The 19,666-nt window shown below is 40.6% G+C and overlaps 1 protein-coding gene across 2 annotated transcripts in view; it reads left to right on the top strand.

Moving 5' to 3' along the window:
- LOC121445592 (androgen receptor-like) overlaps positions 1-1,275 on the top strand; it is a 110,242-nt gene extending 108,967 nt beyond the window's left edge. For both annotated transcript variants that reach the window (XM_041647739.1, XM_041647738.1), the window contains one exon: positions 1,062-1,275. In XM_041647739.1, the coding sequence (XP_041503673.1) occupies positions 1,062-1,065 (4 nt within the window). In that variant the 3' untranslated portion in view covers positions 1,066-1,275. The remainder of the gene's footprint in view (positions 1-1,061) is intronic.
- The last annotated feature ends 18,391 nt before the right edge of the window (positions 1,276-19,666 follow it).

Here is a 19,666-nt window from a genome sequence, read left to right as displayed (position 1 = left end):
TCTGATTCATCACAAATCTTGTGGCATTTGATTTTGAAAAGCTCTGATAGACCTCTTTGTCACTTAGGCTTTCCTGGAACTAAGAGTCAAAAATCCAATACTTGCAGTTCTTCCTCCCTCCTACTCACTTTTCCTGACAAATCAAAGGTAAATATGGACGATGCTTCCCGTCTCTATTTCCTGTTGAAGTTTTTCCCACATGCAGAGAAGTTACCTCTTGGACTATATATATAGCTCAACATCAATTGAATGTGTCACCTGGAGGATAGGATGTTCTATAGAACTGCTGTCACAGCTTTCTTAGAATTCTTTGTGCGCCACTTTCAGGAATTATCATATAATCTCTGGTCTTGCAGACATTTTCAAGACATACTCATATGAACTTTCACTAATAAGTCTTGCTACTCTGTGCCACAGAAAGACAGCCCTGCCACATTTTCTCTATAAAAATTCCATTGTGACTTGCCATCTTGTCAGAGAGCTCTGCCTTTATTTCATGCATTTTCAACCACAGGAAAAATGACAGAACTGTCATTCCACCAGAAAGACATGTCATTTCATAAGACAAAGCTTATGATAAACTTACCTCTTTTGTGCTCACAGATATTCGATTCTCAGAAAGCTCTGTCTCAGTTGCATACTTTCCTATCCACATCAAGTACCTTACCTCTACAAAGTCCACAACCATCTTTGATTTTGACATACCTCACAACAATCACCCATGTGTTATGTTACTTTTCCTGGGGGCTATATAAAAAATGTCTAATCATGTCTTTTATGGCACTGATAACAGATCAAAATAATAATTCCAGTAATTTTATTTTTCTCTAAATGAAAGACACTCTTTCAGTGTGGCTATTCACTAGGGAAGAACATGACTATGTGACACAGAATACTATGGTCACTGACTTAGCAGTCATAGTAATAAAATCAGAAGAATAAGACTAAGAGTTAAACCTATGCAACTAGTAATGTGGCTTTTAACATTTTTTTTTAATCAAAGCAAATTTAGAATGGTCAAGAACACTTTTAGATTCTCACAAATTCTTCTTGCCTCCCAGGTAGGAAGGAGAATATTAACTGAAGACAGAACTTCCATGATGCAACTTTCATGAAATAGTCATCCATCCTGCGGTGAAACTTTTCCGTGATAAAGCCATTCTTTTCACCTGCACTTCTAAGCTAAGGTCAATAAATTTCACTGGTTCAGTCGACTAGGCTTGTGAGAAATCATTGCTCTGTTCTATTGTCAATACAATGAGGTGAACTGCTGTTTGCTTCCTTTATCCCAGGAAAAGTAGTGTAAGAGATTGTATCGGATATTTACAGATACAACAACAGTACTGAATAATTATGATTAATATATATATATATATATATATATATATATATATAAAAGCACAGCTGTCACATCCAGTTTACTTGTGTCTTTGTTTCTAAGAGTATTTTGTGTAAAAATAAAGTGAGCTTTGTTTTTAAAACAACTCCATTGGTCTTCATCTTTCTGATTAAGATATGAAGGCAATTTACATTTGAGATAATTATGTATTTCAGAATTAGTCTGCCTTTTGGGGTGCTAGGGGTTAAATTTATGATATTATTCATGTTAACCAAATATTCTATCACTTAGTTACACCCAAAATCGCATGTCTGTGTTTGTTCCTTCTTTTCTTTATTTCTGTTATTTGAACACTTTTAGAGACTTACATATTGATAATAGGCTTTTTTTTTTCTCAGTCTTTGTATAAATTTTTGTACTGGTTATTCTCGGCACTGCAACTATTATCAGTATGCTTATATTAACTAGGATTACTAGTTTAATCTTTTAGGCCAAGTGTAAATCTCTTTCATTTAGGTCTAATTACATTATCTACTTTTAGTTGTCTTGTGTGGAGTACTAGACACTATCACTTTTGCTGAAAGCATTATTGCATTTTTGTTTATTAATTTATGTGGTGAATATAACCTAATGTCTAGTCTAAAGTTCTTCTACTCTAGTGTTAATTCTTTTCTGATACTCTCGATATTTTTTTAAAGATTATTTCTATTATAGTTGAAAAAAATCCTTTAGTCAATATTTGTGTGTAGGTTCAGGTCTTGGTTTTCTTTTATCTGACTATACCTTCAATTTTTTTTATTAGCAAAGAACATTTTCCAATTTCTTTTTTCAAATTAATATATGTATTATTTATTTTGTATTGCCTACTTCAAATTTTAATTTTCTTTTTTAAGGAAGTTTTTTTCAATACCAACCACAGTTTTCCTTTCTTCTCTCTTCCAGTTTCCTGTCCCCACATCCCATCTTAGCCTCTTTCCCAATCTACTTGCTTTAACTTAATTCAGAAAGGGGCAAGTTCAACATGGGAGTCAACAAAGCATGGCTTATCAAGCTGTGGCAGGACCAAGTTCCTTCCCCTGCATCAAGAGTGGGCAATGCATCCCAGCATGGTGAATAGGTTCCAAAACACCATCTCATGTTCAGGAACTGGGCTGATCCCTGGAGTAAGAGCCCTACAAACATACCAAGCTACACAACTGTCACTCCTGTGCTATTCTTTAAGAATTTCATAGAGTGTATTATTATCATATTTACTATCTCCCCGTCTTCTCCCAGATTCACCACCACTTCTCCAACCACCCGTCTTCATGTCCTCTTTTTCAACAAATTTATGGCATCCAAATTTTGTGCTCAAATTCTTTTGGATGTAAAACTTATCTTGAAGTGAGGTCTAATTATCAAGGGACACATTCTTTTTCTGTTGGTGTTTTTATTATTTTTACTCGCTCTTTTTACACAGTATATTAGCCCCACCCTAACCAAGAAGCTTTTTGCAATTGATGTTTTTTAGAAAAGGTAAAATCAGTATTCTCCACCGAAGTATCTAGGTATATTAAAGACACTCCAGTTCAGGCTTCATACCCAGTAGTAGTTGGCCAACATAAAAAAGGGATACATTCTGAAACAAAACTGGCTATTCTTTTGCTCAGCAAGGCGTAGGACTTCATTTTGAATTCTACTTTCTATGCTGATATTTCTTCTTATTTCAGTTTACACAGTGCTTGTTTGCTCTGTCATAGTCACTATGAGTCTACATGTTCAGAAGATAAAGTTTCCTTGCAATTATCTAACCTCTCTGGCTCTTACACTATTTCTCCCCCCTCTCCCACAATGAACCCCAAAACTCAAGAGAAGTAAGTGAAGCATATACGTTTTTTGCAGGGATGAAAATTTTGCAGACCCTTATATTTTGTATCTTGACCAGTTTTGGGTGTGTGTTAATCATTATCTACTGAAAATTGAAGCTTTTTATATGAAGGCTGTGAGGCACATTAATCTATATGTATAATAAGTCATTAGGAGTCTGTTTAATACTGTGTCTAGCAGAGTAATAGTGGTAGGTTCTTCTCTAAGGATCAAGACCAGACTAACTGCAGATAATTGGCTCTGATAATTTCACCATAGATGGATTTCATCTTGTGGAGTACACCTCAAATCTACTCAGAAATTGATTAGTTATCCCATAATATTCATTCCACTATTTTAACAGTGATCATGTCTTGCCAGGTCAGTCCTTATTATATTTCGCAGGGTCCATAGAAAGATATAACTGATGATTACTTGTCTCCATTTTTAGCTTTGCATAACACCTTCCAGCACTATGAAAGCTAGCTAGTAAGGATGAAGTTTCTGGGTCAATGTGAGCTACTTTTTACTGTCTTCGATGACTCAGATATGCTGTGTCTTCATAAATAGGGTCTTACAGTCAAATTCTGGAGAGTAATAAAGAGCATTGGAAATAGTCTGTAATATTGGGGGATCTATGGGACCCCACTGGCAAAGAAATTTAAATGTGGTCATACTATCTGGGCACTGGAGATTTTATTTGCTTTCCCAAAATGTCTAGTAGGGTCCCATACATTACCCCAAAGGACAATTTCAACAAGGGCAGAACTAAAACCCTTATTAATAATAAAAAAGTTTAACTTCTCAGAATTAGAAACGTATATTTCTTTACTTTCATCACATCCTAGCTAAAAATTCTGTTTGTCCCTCTTCACTTTACACTACAGGATTGATTGATATTTATTTTCATGGAGTTCTTCTAACCTTTCTCCTTAGATACCAGGTTCCTCTGTACCCCAAACAAGTCCTATCTTTACTTTTCTCCTTGTATTTACTGATTCTATTTATTGAATTTGTAACACCTGCCACATCTATGAAGTATTGTTGAGAATATTTTTATAAAACTTTCCCTAAAGTCACACTGGGAAAGAAATACAGAGCACCCTGTGTTTATTGTGTGATTATCTGGGTTATATGGTCATGTCTTCTCAGAACAGGGACTGTGGAACTTTATCAAGGATCTCAAGAATGTGACTAGTACAAGTCTCTCTTCAAGCAAACTTGTTAGGTGAGATTGTGTTAAGAAATATTGGAGAGTTCAGCATTTTACTAGGGAAATCACATTCCCCCTTGTGGTTCTTTGACTTATTAATCAAAATAAGAGTAGATTCAAAAGGAAACTCAAGGACAATTTTATTGGAGTTGAAAAGATAAAAAAAAAGAAACAAGAATATCTAGCTTTAAATCTTGGCCATTACCCAAAGGAATGGAGAAGAGAAGGAAAAGAAACCATTCTGACAGGAGATGATGATGCACGCCTTTAATGCTAGCATTCAGGAGGCAGAGTCAAGCAAATCTTTGTGAGTTCAACCTGGTTTACAGAGCTAATTCCAGGACACCGAGGACTACACAGAGAAACCCTGTCTTGAAAAACAAAAGCAAACAACAAAAAGACATGCCATTTGAATCAAGTGATTGTGGAAATAAGCCATATGGCAGAGAAACAGACACATAATAGGGAGGGGAACTTTAGAGAAATAATGAAGTCCAAAGTAAAAGGCAAAGGATGCTGAGAAGAGAGAGAGAGGGAGAGAGAGAGAGAGAGAGAGAGAGAGAGAGAGAATGTTTTCTGGGAAGGAAATATACATTATCTCATTAAAGGGAAAATTATTCTTCCTAGTTCTAAGATGGTTTAATATAAACCCCTAATTCCTGAGAGGTGGTCCCTTTGTCAGATAATTGACCAATTCAACTGGATTAACCTTTATTAGAGAAGGTGATGGCATATGACCACTCAGAGGTAGATTCACTTCTTCACTGTAAAAACATTGAGTCCTTACCCCAAATCAAAGGGAATAGGAGCTATAGGATAATATTAATAATTCAGCTCATCACATAGAAAAGTAAAAGCCAGTCGGAGGCCTGATCTTTCGGCGCCAGGAGACCCAGCATTGGGGTGAGTTTCTGGCCCACGGCGCCAGCCTGGGACGGGGAGCTCGGGGGTTTCTTGGCCCCCTGTCCTGCTTGGGCTCTCTGCAGGGCCTCTACTCCCTGGGTGCTGCCTCTTTCTTCCTGGCCCACCCAGCTTCCGTCCAGAGCCCTCCCCACTTCTCCCCCACTGCCCACTTTAGGCGCGTGGCATCGCCCAGCCCAGCCTATCTGGGCGCTGAGTCCGAGTACCCGGGGCTTCCGGGGGGCAGCAGTTCCTTTGTTTCTGTGGCCTGCCTGCACCAAGCGGGGTAGGTGCTTTGTCTGCGAGCTGCCCAACCAGCATGGAGGCCTGATCTTTTGGCGCCAGGAGACCCAGCATTGGGGTGAGTTTCTGGCCCACGGCGCCAGCCTGGGACGGGGAGCTCGGGGGTTTCTTGGCCCCCTGTCATGCTTGGGCTCTCTGCTGCCTCTTTCTTCCTGGCCCACCCAGCTTCCGTCCAGAGCCCTCCCCACTTCGCCCCCACTGCCCTCTTTTGGCGCGTGGCATCGCCCAGCGCACCCTATCTGGGCGCTGGGTCCGAGTACCCGGGGCTCCCGGGCGGGCAGCAGTTCCTTTGTTTCTGTGGCCTGCCTGCACCAAGCGGGGTAGGCGCTTTGTCTGCGAGCTGCCCAACCAGCACGGAGGCCTGATCTTTCGGCGCCAGGAGACCCAGCACTGGGGTGAGTTTCTGGCCCACGGCGCCAGCCTGGGACGGGGAGCTCGGGGGTTTCTTGGCCCCCTGTCCTGCTTGGGCTCTCTGCAGGGCCTCTACTCCCCGGGTGCTGCCTCTTTCTTCCTGGCCCACCCAGCTTCCGTCCAGAGCCCTCCCCACTTCGCCCCCACTGCCCTCTTTTGGCGCGTGGCATCGCCCAGCCCAGCCTATCTGGGCGCTGAGTCCGAGTACCCGGGGCTTCCGGGGGGCAGCAGTTCCTTTGTTTCTGTGGCCTGCCTGCACCAAGCGGGGTAGGCGCTTTGTCTGCGAGCTGCCCAACCAGCACGGAGGCCTGATCTTTCGGCGCCAGGAGACCCAGCATTGGGGTGAGTTTCTGGCCCACGGCGCCAGCCTGGGACGGGGAGCTCGGGGGTTTCTTGGCCCCCTGTCCTGCTTGGGCTCTCTGCAGGGCCTCTACTCCCCGGGTGCTGCCTCTTTCTTCCTGGCCCACCCAGCTTCCGTCCAGAGCCCTCCCCACTTCTCCCCCACTGCCCACTTTAGGCGAGTGGCATCGCCCAGCCCAGCCTATCTGGGCGCTGGGTCCGAGTACCCGGGGCTTCCTGGGGGCAGCAGTTCCTTTGTTTCTGTGGCCTGCCTGCACCAAGCGGGGTAGGCGCTTTGTCTGCAAGCTGCCCAACCAGCACGGAGGCCTGATCTTTCGGCGCCAGGAGACCCAGCATTGGGGTGAGTTTCTGGCCCACGGCGCCAGCCTGGGACGGGGAGCTCGGGGGTTTCTTGGCCCCCTGTCCTGCTTGGGCTCTCTGCAGGGCCTCTACTCCCCGGGTGCTGCCTCTTTCTTCCTGGCCCACCCAGCTTCCGTCCAGAGCCCTCCCCACTTCGCCCCCACTGCCCTATTTAGGCGCGTGGCATCGCCCAGCCCAGCCTATCTGGGCGCTGGGTCCGAGTATCCGGGGCTCCCGGGCGGGCAGCAGTTCCTTTGTTTCTGTGGCCTGCCTGCACCAAGCGGGGTAGGCGCTTTGTCTGCAAGCTGCCCAACCAGCACGGAGGCCTGATCTTTCGGCGCCAGGAGACCCAGCATTGGGAGAGCCAACATTGGGGAGAGACAGCGTTTGGTAGGCAAGGAGACCTAATCCGGTAAAAGAAGATCCATAGGGAGCATTTGGAAGAAGAGATGGGCCGATGTCAAGACAAGAATTCGCCCAACAAGCTGAAAAGCAACATGAAGCTACCAGAAACAAGCGACCTCACAACGGGAGGACAAGAACCCCTTAATCAAGAGGAAGGAGAAAAGATTGACTTCATGAAAGTGATTGACACCCTTAAACAGCATGTAAAAAACGCCCTTATAGAAATGGATGAGAAATATAACAGAAAGTTTGAAGAATTGAATAAATCAGTGAATGATACCCTAGAAAACCAAGGAAAAACAATCAAACAGATAATGGAAACAGTTCAAGACCTGAAAACTGAAATGGAGGCAAAGAAGAAAACACAAACAGGGCCGTCTGGACATGGAAAATCTAGGTAAACGAATAGAGACTACAGAAACAAGCATAACCAGCAGAATACAAGAGATAGAAGAAAGACTCTCGGATTCTGAAGATACCATAGAGAAAATAAACACACTGATCAAAGAAAACAGCAAGTCCAACAAACTCTCATCACAAAACATTCAGGAAATATGGGACACAATAAAAAGACCAAACCTAAGAATAATAGGAGTAGAAGAAGGAGAAGAAGGGCAGCTCAATGGTCCAGAAAATCTATTTAATAAAATTATAGAAGAAAACGTTCCCAACCTAAGGAAAGATTTTCCTATGAAGGTGCAAGAAGCATACAGAACACCGAATAGACTGGATCAAAAAAAAAAAACATCCCCTCGCCATATAATTATCAAAACACAAAGCATACAGAATAAGGAAAGAATATTAAGAGCTGCAAAGGAAAAAGGCCAAATTACTTATAAAGGTAAACCTATCAGACTTACACCTGACTTCTCCATGGAAACCATGAAAGCCAGAAGGTCCTGGATAGATGTACTGCAGAAACTGAGAGACCATGGGTGCAAGCCCAGATTACTATACCCAGCCAAGCTTTCATTCACTATAAATGGAGAAAATAAAATTTTCCAGGATAAAAACAAATTTAAACAATACGCAGCCACAAATCCAGCCTTACAGAAAGTAATTGAAGGAAAATCACTAACCAAGGAGTCCAACAATGACCACAATAACTCAGACATCTAGAGACCCTTCACCAACACAAAACAAAGAAGGGAAACACACAAACTCTACGACTAAAAAAAAATGACCGGAGTTAACAACCACTGGTCATTAATATCACTTAATGTCAATGGACTCAACTCACCTATAAAAAGGCACAGGCTAAGAGATTGGATAAGAAAACAGGATCCAACATTCTGCTGTTTACAAGAAACACACCTCAACCACAAAGACAGGCACCTACTCAGAGTAAAGGGCTGGGACAATGCCTATCAAGCAAATGGACCTAAGAAACAGGCAGGTGTGGCCATACTAATCTCTAACAAAGTTGACTTTAAACTTAAATCAATCAGAAGAGATGGAGAGGGGCATTTTATACTCATAACAGGAACAGTTCATCAGGATGAAGTCTCAATCCTGAACATCTATGCCCCTAATATAAAAGCACCCACGTACATAAAAGAAACATTGCTAAAATTCAAGGCAGCCATCAAACCACACACACTAATAGTAGGAGACTTCAACACTCCTCTCTCACCAATGGACAGGTCAATCAGACAGGAACCTAACAGAGAAATAAGAGAATTAGTGGAGGTAATGAATCAAATGGACTTAACAGACATCTATAGAACATTCCATCCAAATAGGAAAGAATATACCTTCTTCTCTGCAGCTCATGGAACCTTCTCGAAAATCGACCACATAGTCGGTAACAAAGCAAACATCCACAGTTACAAAAAAATATTAGTAACCACCTGTGTCTTATCAGATCACCATGGATTAAAGTTAGAATTTAACAATAATGCTACCCCCAGAAAGCATACAAAGTCGTGGAAACTGAACAGTCAACTATTGAACCATAGCTGGATTAAGGAAGAAATAAAGAAAGAAATTAAAGTCTTCCTGGAATTCAATGAAAATAAAGAAACAACATACTCAAACTTATGGGACACTATGAAAGCAGTCCTAAGAGGAAAGTTCATAGCACTAAGTGCCCACTTAAAGAAAACAGAGAAAGCTCACATTGGAGACTTAACAGCCCACCTGAAAGCTCTAGAAAAAAAAGAAGCAGACTCACCTAGGAGGAGTAGAAGACTGGAAATAATCAAAATGAGGACTGAAATCAACAAAATAGAAACACAGAAAACAATACAAAAAATCAATGAAACAAAAAGCTGGTTCCTGGAGAAAATCAACAAGATTGACAAACCACTATCCAAGCTAATCAAACGGCAGAGAGAGAATTTGCAAATTAATAAGATCAGAAATGAAAAGGGGGACATAACCACAGACACAGAGGAAATTCAGAGAATCATTAGATCTTACTACAAAAGCCGATATGCCACAAAATTGGAAAATGTAAAGGAAATGGATACTTTTTTAGATAAATATCATATACCAAAGTTAAATCAGGACCTGGTGAACAATCTAAATAGACCTGTTAGTCGCGAAGAATTAGAAGAGGTTATCAAAAACCTCCCTACCAAAAAAAGCCCAGGACCAGATGGTTTCAATGCGGAATTCTACCAGATCTTCCAAGAAGATCTAATACCTATACTCCTTAATGTATTCCACAAGATAGAAACCAGAAGGGTCATTACCAAACTCCTTTTATGAAGCCACAATTACTCTGATACCAAAACCACTCAAAGACTCAACCAGGAAAGAGAACTACAGGCCAATCTCACTCATGAATATCGACGCAAAAATCCTCAACAAAATACTGGCAAATCGAATCCAAGAACACATCCGAAAAATTATCCATTATGATCAAGTAGGCTTCATTCCTGAGATGCAGGGCTGGTTCAACATACGAAAATCTATCAATGTAATCCAGCATATAAATAAACTGAAAGAAAAAAACCATATGATCATTTCATTAGATGCTGAAAAAGCATTTGACAAAATTCAACATCCATTTATGTTAAAAGTCTTGGAGAGATTAGGGATACAAGGGTCATACCTAAATATAATAAAAGCTATATACAGCAAGCCGACAGCTAACATCAAATTAAACGGAGAGAAACTCAAAGCCAACCCACTTAACTCAGGAACACGACAAGGCTGTCCACTCTCCCCATACCTCTTCAATATATTGCTTGAAGTTCTAGCAATAGCAATAAGACAACATAATGGAATCAAGGGGATTCGAATTGGAAAGGAAGAAGTTAAACTTTCGTTATTTGCAGATGATATGATAGTGTACATAAGCGACCCCAAAAACTCCACCAAAGAACTTTTACAGCTGATAAACAGCTTTAGTAATGTGGCAGGATACAAGATCAACTCCAAAAAAATCAGTCGCCCTCTTATACACAACGGATATGAAAGCAGAGAGGGAAATCAGAGAAGCTTCACCATTCACAATAGCCAAAAACAGCATAAAATATCTTGGGGTACATCTAACCAAGGAAGTGAAAGATCTATTTGACAAGAACTTTAAGGCATTGAAGAAAGAAATTGAAGAGGATACCAAAAAATGGATGGACCTCCCTTGCTCTTGGATTGGGAGGATCAACATAGTAAAAATGGCAATTCTACCAAAGGCTATTTATAGATTCAATGCAATCCCCATCAAGATCCCATCAAAATTCTTCACAGATCTGGAGAGGACAATAATCAACTTTATATGGAAAAACAAAAAACCCAGGATAGCCAAAACAATCCTATACAATAAAGGATCTTCTGGAGGCATTACCAATCCCTGACTTCAAACTCTATTACAGAGCTACAGTAATGAAAACAGTGTGGTACTGGCATAAAAACAGAGAAGTCGACCAATGGAATCGTATAGAAGACCCGGATTTTATCCCACAAACCTATGAACACCTGATTTTCGATAAAGGAGCTAAAAGTATAAAATGGAAGAAAGAAAGCATCTTCAACAAATGGTGCTGGCACAACTGGATGTCATCTTGTAGAAGAATGAAAATAGACCCTTATCTATCACCGTGCACAAAACTCAAGTCCAAATGCATTAAAGACCTCAATATCAGCCCGAACACACTGAACCTGATAGAAGAGAAAGTTGGAAGTACCCTACAGGAGCTGGGCACAGGAGATCGCTTCCTATGTATAACCCCAGAAGCACAGACATTAAGGGCAACATTGAATAAATGGGACCTACTTAAACTGAGAAGCTTCTGTAAAGCAAAGGACATAGTCAATAAGACACAAAGGCAACCTACTGATTGGGAGAAGATCTTCACCAACCCCACAACAGACAAAGGTCTGATCTCCAAAATATATAAAGAACTCAAGAAACTAGACTTTAAAATGCTAATTAACCCAATTAAAAAATGGGGCACTGAACTGAACAGAGAATTCTCAGCAGAGGAAGTTCAAATGGCCAAAAGACACTTAAAGTCGTGCTCAACTTCCTTAGCCATCAGGGAAATGCAAATTAAAACAACTTTGAGATATCATCTTACACCTGTCAGAATGGCTAAAGTCAAAAACACCAAGGATAACCTTTGCTGGAGAGGCTGTGGAGGAACGGGTACCCTCATCCATTGCTGGTGGGAATGCCATCTTGTGCAACCACTGTGGAAGTCAGTGTTTCGGTTTCTCAGGAAATTCGGGATCAACTTACCCCTGGGACCAGCAATACCACTCCTGGGAATATACCCAAGAGATGCTCTATCATATGACAAAAGCATTTGTTCAACTATGTTCATAGCAGTATTATTTGTAATAGCCAGAACCTGGAAACAACCTAGATGCCCTTCAATGGAAGAATGGATGAAGAAAGTATGGAATATATACACGCTAGAGTACTACGCTGCGGTAAAAAACAATGACTTCTCGAATTTTGCAGGCAAATTGATGGAAATAGAAAACACTATCCTGAGTGAGGTGTCCCAGACCCAAAAAGATGAACATGGGATGTACTCTCTCATAATTGGTTTCTAGCCATAAATTAGGGCCACGGAGTCTACAATAGGTGAACCTAAAGAAGCTAAGTAAGAAGGTGAACCCAAGGAAAAACATATAGTTATCCTCTTGGCTAAGGGAAGTAGACCCAATTGCCGGGGAGAAAATTAGGATCTTGGGGGTGGGGTGGGATGGGGGTAAGGGGAGATGGGGAGAGAAAAGGTAGAAGGGAAGGAGGGGGGATTTGGGGAATCAGGAGAATTGGGATAAAGGAAAGGTGGATAGGGGAGCAGGGAACCACAATTCTTAGTTAAGGGAACCACTTTAGGGTGAGCCAGAGATTTGACCCTAGAGGGGCTCCCAAGTGCCCATCATGAGGTTCCCAGTTAGTTCCTTGGGTAGCTGAGGATTGGGAACCTGAAATGACCCTATCCGAGAGCAATACTGACGAATATTTTGCATATCATCATAGAACCTTCATCTGGTGATGGATGGAGACAGAGACAGAGACCCACACTGGAGCACTGGACTGAGCTCCCAAGGTCCCAATGAGGAGCAGAAGGAGGGAGAACATGAGCAAAGAATTCGGGACCACGAGGCGTGCACCCACCCACTGAGACAGTGGAGCTGATCTACTGGGAGCTCACCAAGGCCAGCTGGACTGTGACCGAAAAAGCATGGGATAAAACCGGACTCTCTGAACATGGCGAACAATGAGGGCTGATGAGACGCCAAGGACAATGGCACGGGGTTTTTTTTTTTTTTTTTTTTTTTTTTTTTTTTTTTTTTTTTTTTTTTTTTTTTTTTTTTTTTTGGTTTTTCGAGACAGGGTTTCTCTGTGGCTTTGGAGCCTGTCCTGGAACTAGCTCTGTAGACCAGGCTGGTCTCGAACTCACAGAGATCCGCCTACCTCTGCCTCCCGAGTGCTGGGATTAAAGGCGTGCCGGGCGATGGCACGGGGTTTTGATCCTACTTAATGTGCTGGCTTTGTGGAAGCCTAGCCAGTTTGGATGTTCACCTTCCTAGATATGGACGGAGGGGGGAGGACCTAGGACTTACCACAGGGCAGGAAACCTGGACTGCTCTGTGGACTGGAGAGGGAGGGGGAGAGGAGTGGGGGGAGGGGTAGAAGGGTGGGAGGAAGGGGAGAAGGGTGGGAGGAGGGGGATGGAAATGGGAGGCTGGGAGGAGGTGGAAACTTGTTTTTTGTTTATGTTTTTTTTCTTCTTTTCTTAATAAAAAAAATTATTAAAAAAAAAAAAAAGAAAAGTAAATGCCAGCAATGTGTGGTCCATGCCTGTAGTCCCAGAACTAGGGGGCTAAGGATAAAGAATAATGAATTCAAGGCCAGACTCGTATATACAGCATGAATACACTGTCAAAAAAATCATTCTTACTGCTTCCAAATAATCCAGTAAAGTAAAATCCCTAGAAAAGAATGCTTTTATAATCCACATATTTCCAGGGTACTAAGGAAGAATACATTCCAGTTCAAAGCCATTGATCTAAAAGCAGATATTCTCTGCTCTGAGGGTCTTAATGGGCTCTGTCACTTCAACTAAAGAATGCAGTCTTCTGTCTTAAAAATAGTTCAACCTCTTGGTGCCAAATAAAGGAAAAGAGCAAGAACACAGAAGGGTGGCAAGCAGGCTGAGCATATTCTACGAACTCTTGAAAATTCTTCAGGGGAAATTCAAGGAGTGACATAGAAGGATCTCATTCCTGGTTCAATATAAACAAGTGTGCTTTATTAGAATTCTGAAATCATCTTGTCACACTCAGTCATTGAGTAGATAAGAGAGTTGTGGCACAGATATAAGGGAGGTTTTTTTTCTGATATCGTAGAACATTAGTAATGTATTCTGAGCTAGAAGTGAAGTGATGTCATTACTGGGAAAATTGAGGTTCCTTTTTATGGTTTTTAGTCTCACTAACATAAGAATTTAGAAACTGACTCAAAATGAAGACAAAGGACAAAGTCATTAGCTCGTAAGAGAGAAACAAGAGGGCATGCAAGTAGCTCCCAGGAGAAAGGAAAGAGTGAAGAGGAAGAGACAAAGCTGTGCCTTTCGCTGTGGAGGAGAACAAGCAATCACATGGCAAAGGCATAAGGAAGCTTCAGAAGAAAGGTGAAAAGCTAATGCCAGAAGAAAGCATATATAGCTTTTTGCCAGTAGCAGAAAGGGAATAAAGAAAAGGAAAAGTCAAGCTTTTCTGAGGCAAGCTGCGTGCCAGAGCCACCACTGTTTCCTGATAGAAAGGGATACACGCATCTGCATTCACTAAGAGGCTTCTGGGAATAAAAAATACATTATCTCATTAAGGGATAATCTTTCCCATCTCTTTTTGGATAGTTTATAATAACAGGTTTCCACTTAGGACTAGAAATGGAATTTAGAACAAAGGCCAGATACCTTAAATTTTGCAGATGGTAATTGAAATTCCTAGAAATGGCCAAACCGATGCTTACATTTCTAGTGTTACCAAGGAACAAAGAAGGTGAGGCCAAATTTTCAGTAGCTTAAGTCTACTGTAACATAAGGTTAAGCCTAAGCAGTTATACTAGTAACCTTAACAGATTAATTGATTTCTCATTTCTAAAATGTGAAGGAATCTGTATCTAGGAATTGTTATGGTGATTTGCCAAGGCAATGCGTGTGAGGGTGCTTTCAGCTGTTTTTTTCTTTGTGGCTGGAAAAAGTGGAGAATAGCATTATAGTGTTGGAAGTGTGATGAAGTTTTGGAGGTGAAATGAGTGTTCCAGATCTTCAGTAGAGGCGGACAAGGTGAAAGCTTCAGAGAAGACATAGTACGAATCTGTAAGACTCCCTCCTCCTACTTACTGGTTGTTTTGGAGTATTGGGCTAGTTCAAAATTAAATAAAATCTGCCTATTTTATTTAATAAGTATTTGCACAGTGTCGACATTATAACAAGTATTTCTCTAAATTCTTTACAAATAACAATGGGGCTAATCCTCCTGACAAAATTATTAGAGTATGGCATAATGGTTTATTTTACAGATGATATGGAAGGGTAATGTGGACAAGCAGTACAACTTTCTTCTGTCCATTTAGTTTGTGAAGGGCAGTGAACGGCTTTAAATCTCAATCAAATGCCTTGGTAGATTTGTGGTGTTATCTGTCAGAAACAACTTAGTCAGCTGAAATAGGATGTGTGCAAGTTGGCATCATGGAAAGTCTTAGACTCTCGTCTAAGTTTTAGGATTAAATGATTTTTAATTGGTTTAAGATTCTTCGTACATTTTCCTATACATACAAGAGGTTTGCAGTTTTCATTACCACTTCTGATACACTGAATTCCTTTGTCTGTTCCAAACAGATTTTATCAAGCAACAACTTTGGTGTTCTTTACTCATTGCTCCTCTCAGCTCAACCTGACTTGCATAGTCAATGGAACAATTCTCTTTCTGCACCAAAGGATTCCACAGCTAAAGTAGAGAGAGCTCCAGGAAAGTTTACTTTTCTGCTCTTCATTTAGATTTAATAAGACAATTATTGACTTATTTAAATATTATTGGGTTATTAAAAGCATTAACAATGTCTTTCTTTTCATCTTGTTTGTTTGATGTCTATTTGGGAACAGAATGTGATTAAGCAAATATTATCTAGCAGATTTATTTTATTTGTGCTACAAATGTAAAGTTGATTTTGAGAGGAAGCTCAGGACATGGCTTGAATTTGTCTACATAACCTAGGGCATACTGTTTAGCCTTGGCAAAGGTGAGTATCAAAGAAGGTAGGAGGTAGTTCTTCTAATTTCTTGAGCATAGATCTGGCCTTTAACGAAAAGTGTGGTACTGTAGGTCCATAGTGGAATTCTCATGTGTACTGGCTTATACATTTTTACTGATAAGGGAACTGAACACAGAGACGCAGGAAATTGCCCATGAGTCACTTTGAGCGGCTAATTATAGAACATAACTATTATACTAAAAGCATTATGAGTACAAACACTAGATCTAGTTTATTTGCCACAATTTCCTCAATAATTGGGCATAATGCAAGGTCCAATAATGGCAGTTAAAAACTACTGTGGACTGAGTCACAAGAATAATTTGGGCCTATTGACATCATTGACATCTAAGTGATAGAATTTTCAACAATGACTGTATGAAACTTTGCAAATTAGCTTAGTAATGGAGGCCTCTTTCCTGGAAAATATATCAGGCTTTAAACAACACAGATTTCATTTGAGCTGAATGTATTAACACATACTATGTATCATAATCCTCTCTACCCCAGTACTATTTCTCTGCTGGGGTTATTTATGGCTCTGTAATTATCCTTATACCCCAAATGGTGGATAACAGAAAGAGCCAGAACCTGTAACATCCATTCCAATATATATATACATTTAGAGAAAGCTGGCTTAATGGAGTGATTTTGTTTCCTTGAGTCTGTTTTTCTGGGCCTTTAAAGTTGGTGGAACTCTACATTTGTATGTTGTGCTGATCAGTGAAGAGAACTATCATTTATTGGTAAGATATAAAGAGTGACAAATTCAGGTATTATTTTAATAAAAAGGTAGCTAGTATTACCCTCCTCTAACCTGCCATTTATTATATTTCAATTATGTCTTAAGCAGGATGTTAAATTCTATCATTTAGCCTTCACTACAACTACTTTTACAGCTGAGAAAATTGAAACATTGTAGTAAAGGATTTGTCTGACAAAAAAAAAAAAAAAACACCGAGTTAATAATAAAGTAAGGGTGTTACCAATTCTCTAGGCTACATTAGTGGGGAAGCTTTTAACTATTTTCATCTTCTTGATAGTCCAGGGTAAACTATTTTGTTCCAGGGGATATTATTTTCCCCCACTGCCATACCAGAATCAACCTCTCCATGCTTAACAGTACAATTCTATAAGCCATCTCTTCTGCCCTTTATATGAAGAAACTGGAAACACTACTGTCAAAAACAGTAGACAGGACTGAAAGTTTAACTAATAGAACCTTTCATTTTTTAATTACATATGACACTTGACACTAGCTGCTGTTTTTGACACTGTCTCAGTTTTAAGGGTAATTTCAAAGTTATCACAGAATAGCAACTTTATAAGACCCCCCCCCAAAAAAAAGCCGTGGGCCAGTTCTGCTTTTATAAGGATTAACATATATGTGGACATCAAAATTAGCTATACTGAACTCTTAGCAAGACTATCATTTCTGGGCATCAAGGCAGAAACAAAGCAGGCTACTGTGGATGCTATCTATGCTTATCACACATGCAGAAGCCATGCCAGGGTTCAGGTAGTGATGGGTGTGGAAATGGGATTAAGCAGATAAGCATTGAAGTCAAGGCAAAAACCTCCAAGGTCAAGTTTTTGGTTTTGTTTTGTTTTTCACAATTACAGAAATCGAATCTAGAAAAATCAATGTTCTTTCACCACCCTCTCTCTTTTCTATGTTTTGTTTCTCCAACCCTGGACTATAGTCCAATTCCTGGACTTTACTACATAACTAATTGGCTAGACGTAAGCTGGGAAGACTGTGTCAATATCTGAGGCTCAAACGTTAATGGGGAGATAATAAACCATGAACTTGAACACAAGGAAATGATCAGAATAAAAAATCAGATGCCAAGTCTCATGAGGAATGAGTGAAAGAAATGATGCTGTTTGACTAGAAATTATGAAGTCTCGGGGGTGTTATGGTATTTGGAGGGCTTCTCAGGAGAAAATAGCAAGCATCTAGTGAGTCCCAGGGTCAGAGGAAAGATCTGTAGAGACTTCACAAAGAGTCAAATAGTTTATTTCTAAGTAATTCATGGTTGAAATGGATTATGTCTGAGGTAAATATCAGAACAGGGGATTGAAGAACACTTTCCCAGCTAATGAGAAATCTAAAGATATTTTTCACTCTCTGTAATCACACAGCTGAGAAGAGAAGGATCTAGGAATCGATATTTACAAACCTCAGTGCCCCATGTTGCACCATTTGATTAAGCCTGCCTTTTGATCTGGGTGAGGAAAACAATGTATTCCCAAGATGTGGAGAAAGCAGAGATATTGCTGTGGAAGGTTTCATTCCCATTTCCCCAGTCTCCATTCTGTCAAGATCAGAAACACCTGTTACCAATATGTTCCCCAACTTGTTACTCCAAAAGTTCTAGAAATACTAAAAGCAAGAACTCACAGAAGTTCAAATTTTTCTGGGTTTCTCTTGGCCCCCCTGTCTGCTTTCTTTTCAGCTTGTCTGGTTTTCCTTCTATTGTAGCTACCACAGAATACGTGTCTGTGGTTTGTGTTACAGTGGTGGGAGGCAGTAATTTCCCTCGTGTTAGTTGGCCTGCAGGCAAGCTGAGCACCTTCCCTGCACTTCAGAGGACTCACCTCATGCGCACCCATTGCTTAAAAAGCTCCAGTTTTCACTCATTTTGTTCTATATTTAATTTTCTTATCTTTGACAGGAAAGGAAATTAGAAGGAAGGGGATAAAAGTGGAAAACAACCCGGAAAGGACTGAAGGGGAAGAATGGTGTGGGCATTAAAACCACTGCTATGTAACAGGCCAACAATGATACTGCATGTTTATGGGCTTTGGTTGCCATAGAGACAGTTACGTAACTCCAACTGGTGGTGAAATTTCATACTGCTTGTGGTGGTGAGCGATATTTCAGTCACTTAGGGGCTACTTTTAAAGAGAAGAAATAAAGTAGCCGAGGGGCCCTTTGTCTTGCCGGCTACAACCTGCACTGTTTCAGCCCCACACGCCAGTCATTTTCCAGTTTTCGGTGTGTAGCAAAATGTTCCCAATTATTCTCTGAGTAGAGCTGGGCACTTACTCCTCTTCTCAGTCCAGAATGGCTAGGCGTTAGGCTCTGAGCAAAAAGAAAAAATAAATAAAGCCTCCTTTGGGGTGGAAAAGCCTGTGTGGAAAATTTCAGCTTGGAAGGCTTGTTTGCTGGGAAAGTTATGAGTTGAAGGATTGCATGTGTTCACTAGCACAAAGACCAATGACTAGATTCTCCGTGTTCTCTCCTCTCTCTCTCTCTCTCTCTCTCTCTCTCTCACACACACACACACACACACACACACACACGCATACATATGAACTCACATGTAGACTCATATTTACACAGGTTCCACAAACATGCATATTCTTGATTTCACACAGCTCATTCACACGAAACATCTGCTTGAACATATACATATGCTTATCTATGCATACACGTTTCTTATATTTCGGAAAGCTGAAATATAAGAAATTTCCAATTTTAAAGTGTCATGCGCTTGTAAAATGGTGATTTTTGAAGATCCAGCCTGTATGTTTCCCATTTACACCCATTTATACGTGCATACTATTAATATGCTCATTCTCTCACAAAACGGTAATCTCACACACTTCCTGATATTTACTTCCCAGATTCTCTCACGCAATTTCTAAATAATCATGTTAATTATTACATAAATACCAAGACACTTTTATATATCCCCTATTTATCTTCACTCATACCTTTTCACATGTTCTTATATTTTCCCCTTTACTTTCTCACATGCAGTCATTTATGTTGGTTCACACAGTGTTCAGCTAAAGGTCTATTACAAATACAGGTATTAGC

The sequence above is a fragment of the Microtus oregoni genome, unplaced genomic scaffold (assembly GCF_018167655.1).
Source record: "Microtus oregoni isolate MIOR12 unplaced genomic scaffold, Mior012 000218F_ref0000313, whole genome shotgun sequence".
Lineage (NCBI taxonomy): Eukaryota > Metazoa > Chordata > Mammalia > Rodentia > Cricetidae > Microtus > Microtus oregoni.
The sequence above is the reverse complement of the archived record's forward strand: the minus strand, read 5'-3'. Positions and strand labels throughout refer to the sequence as shown.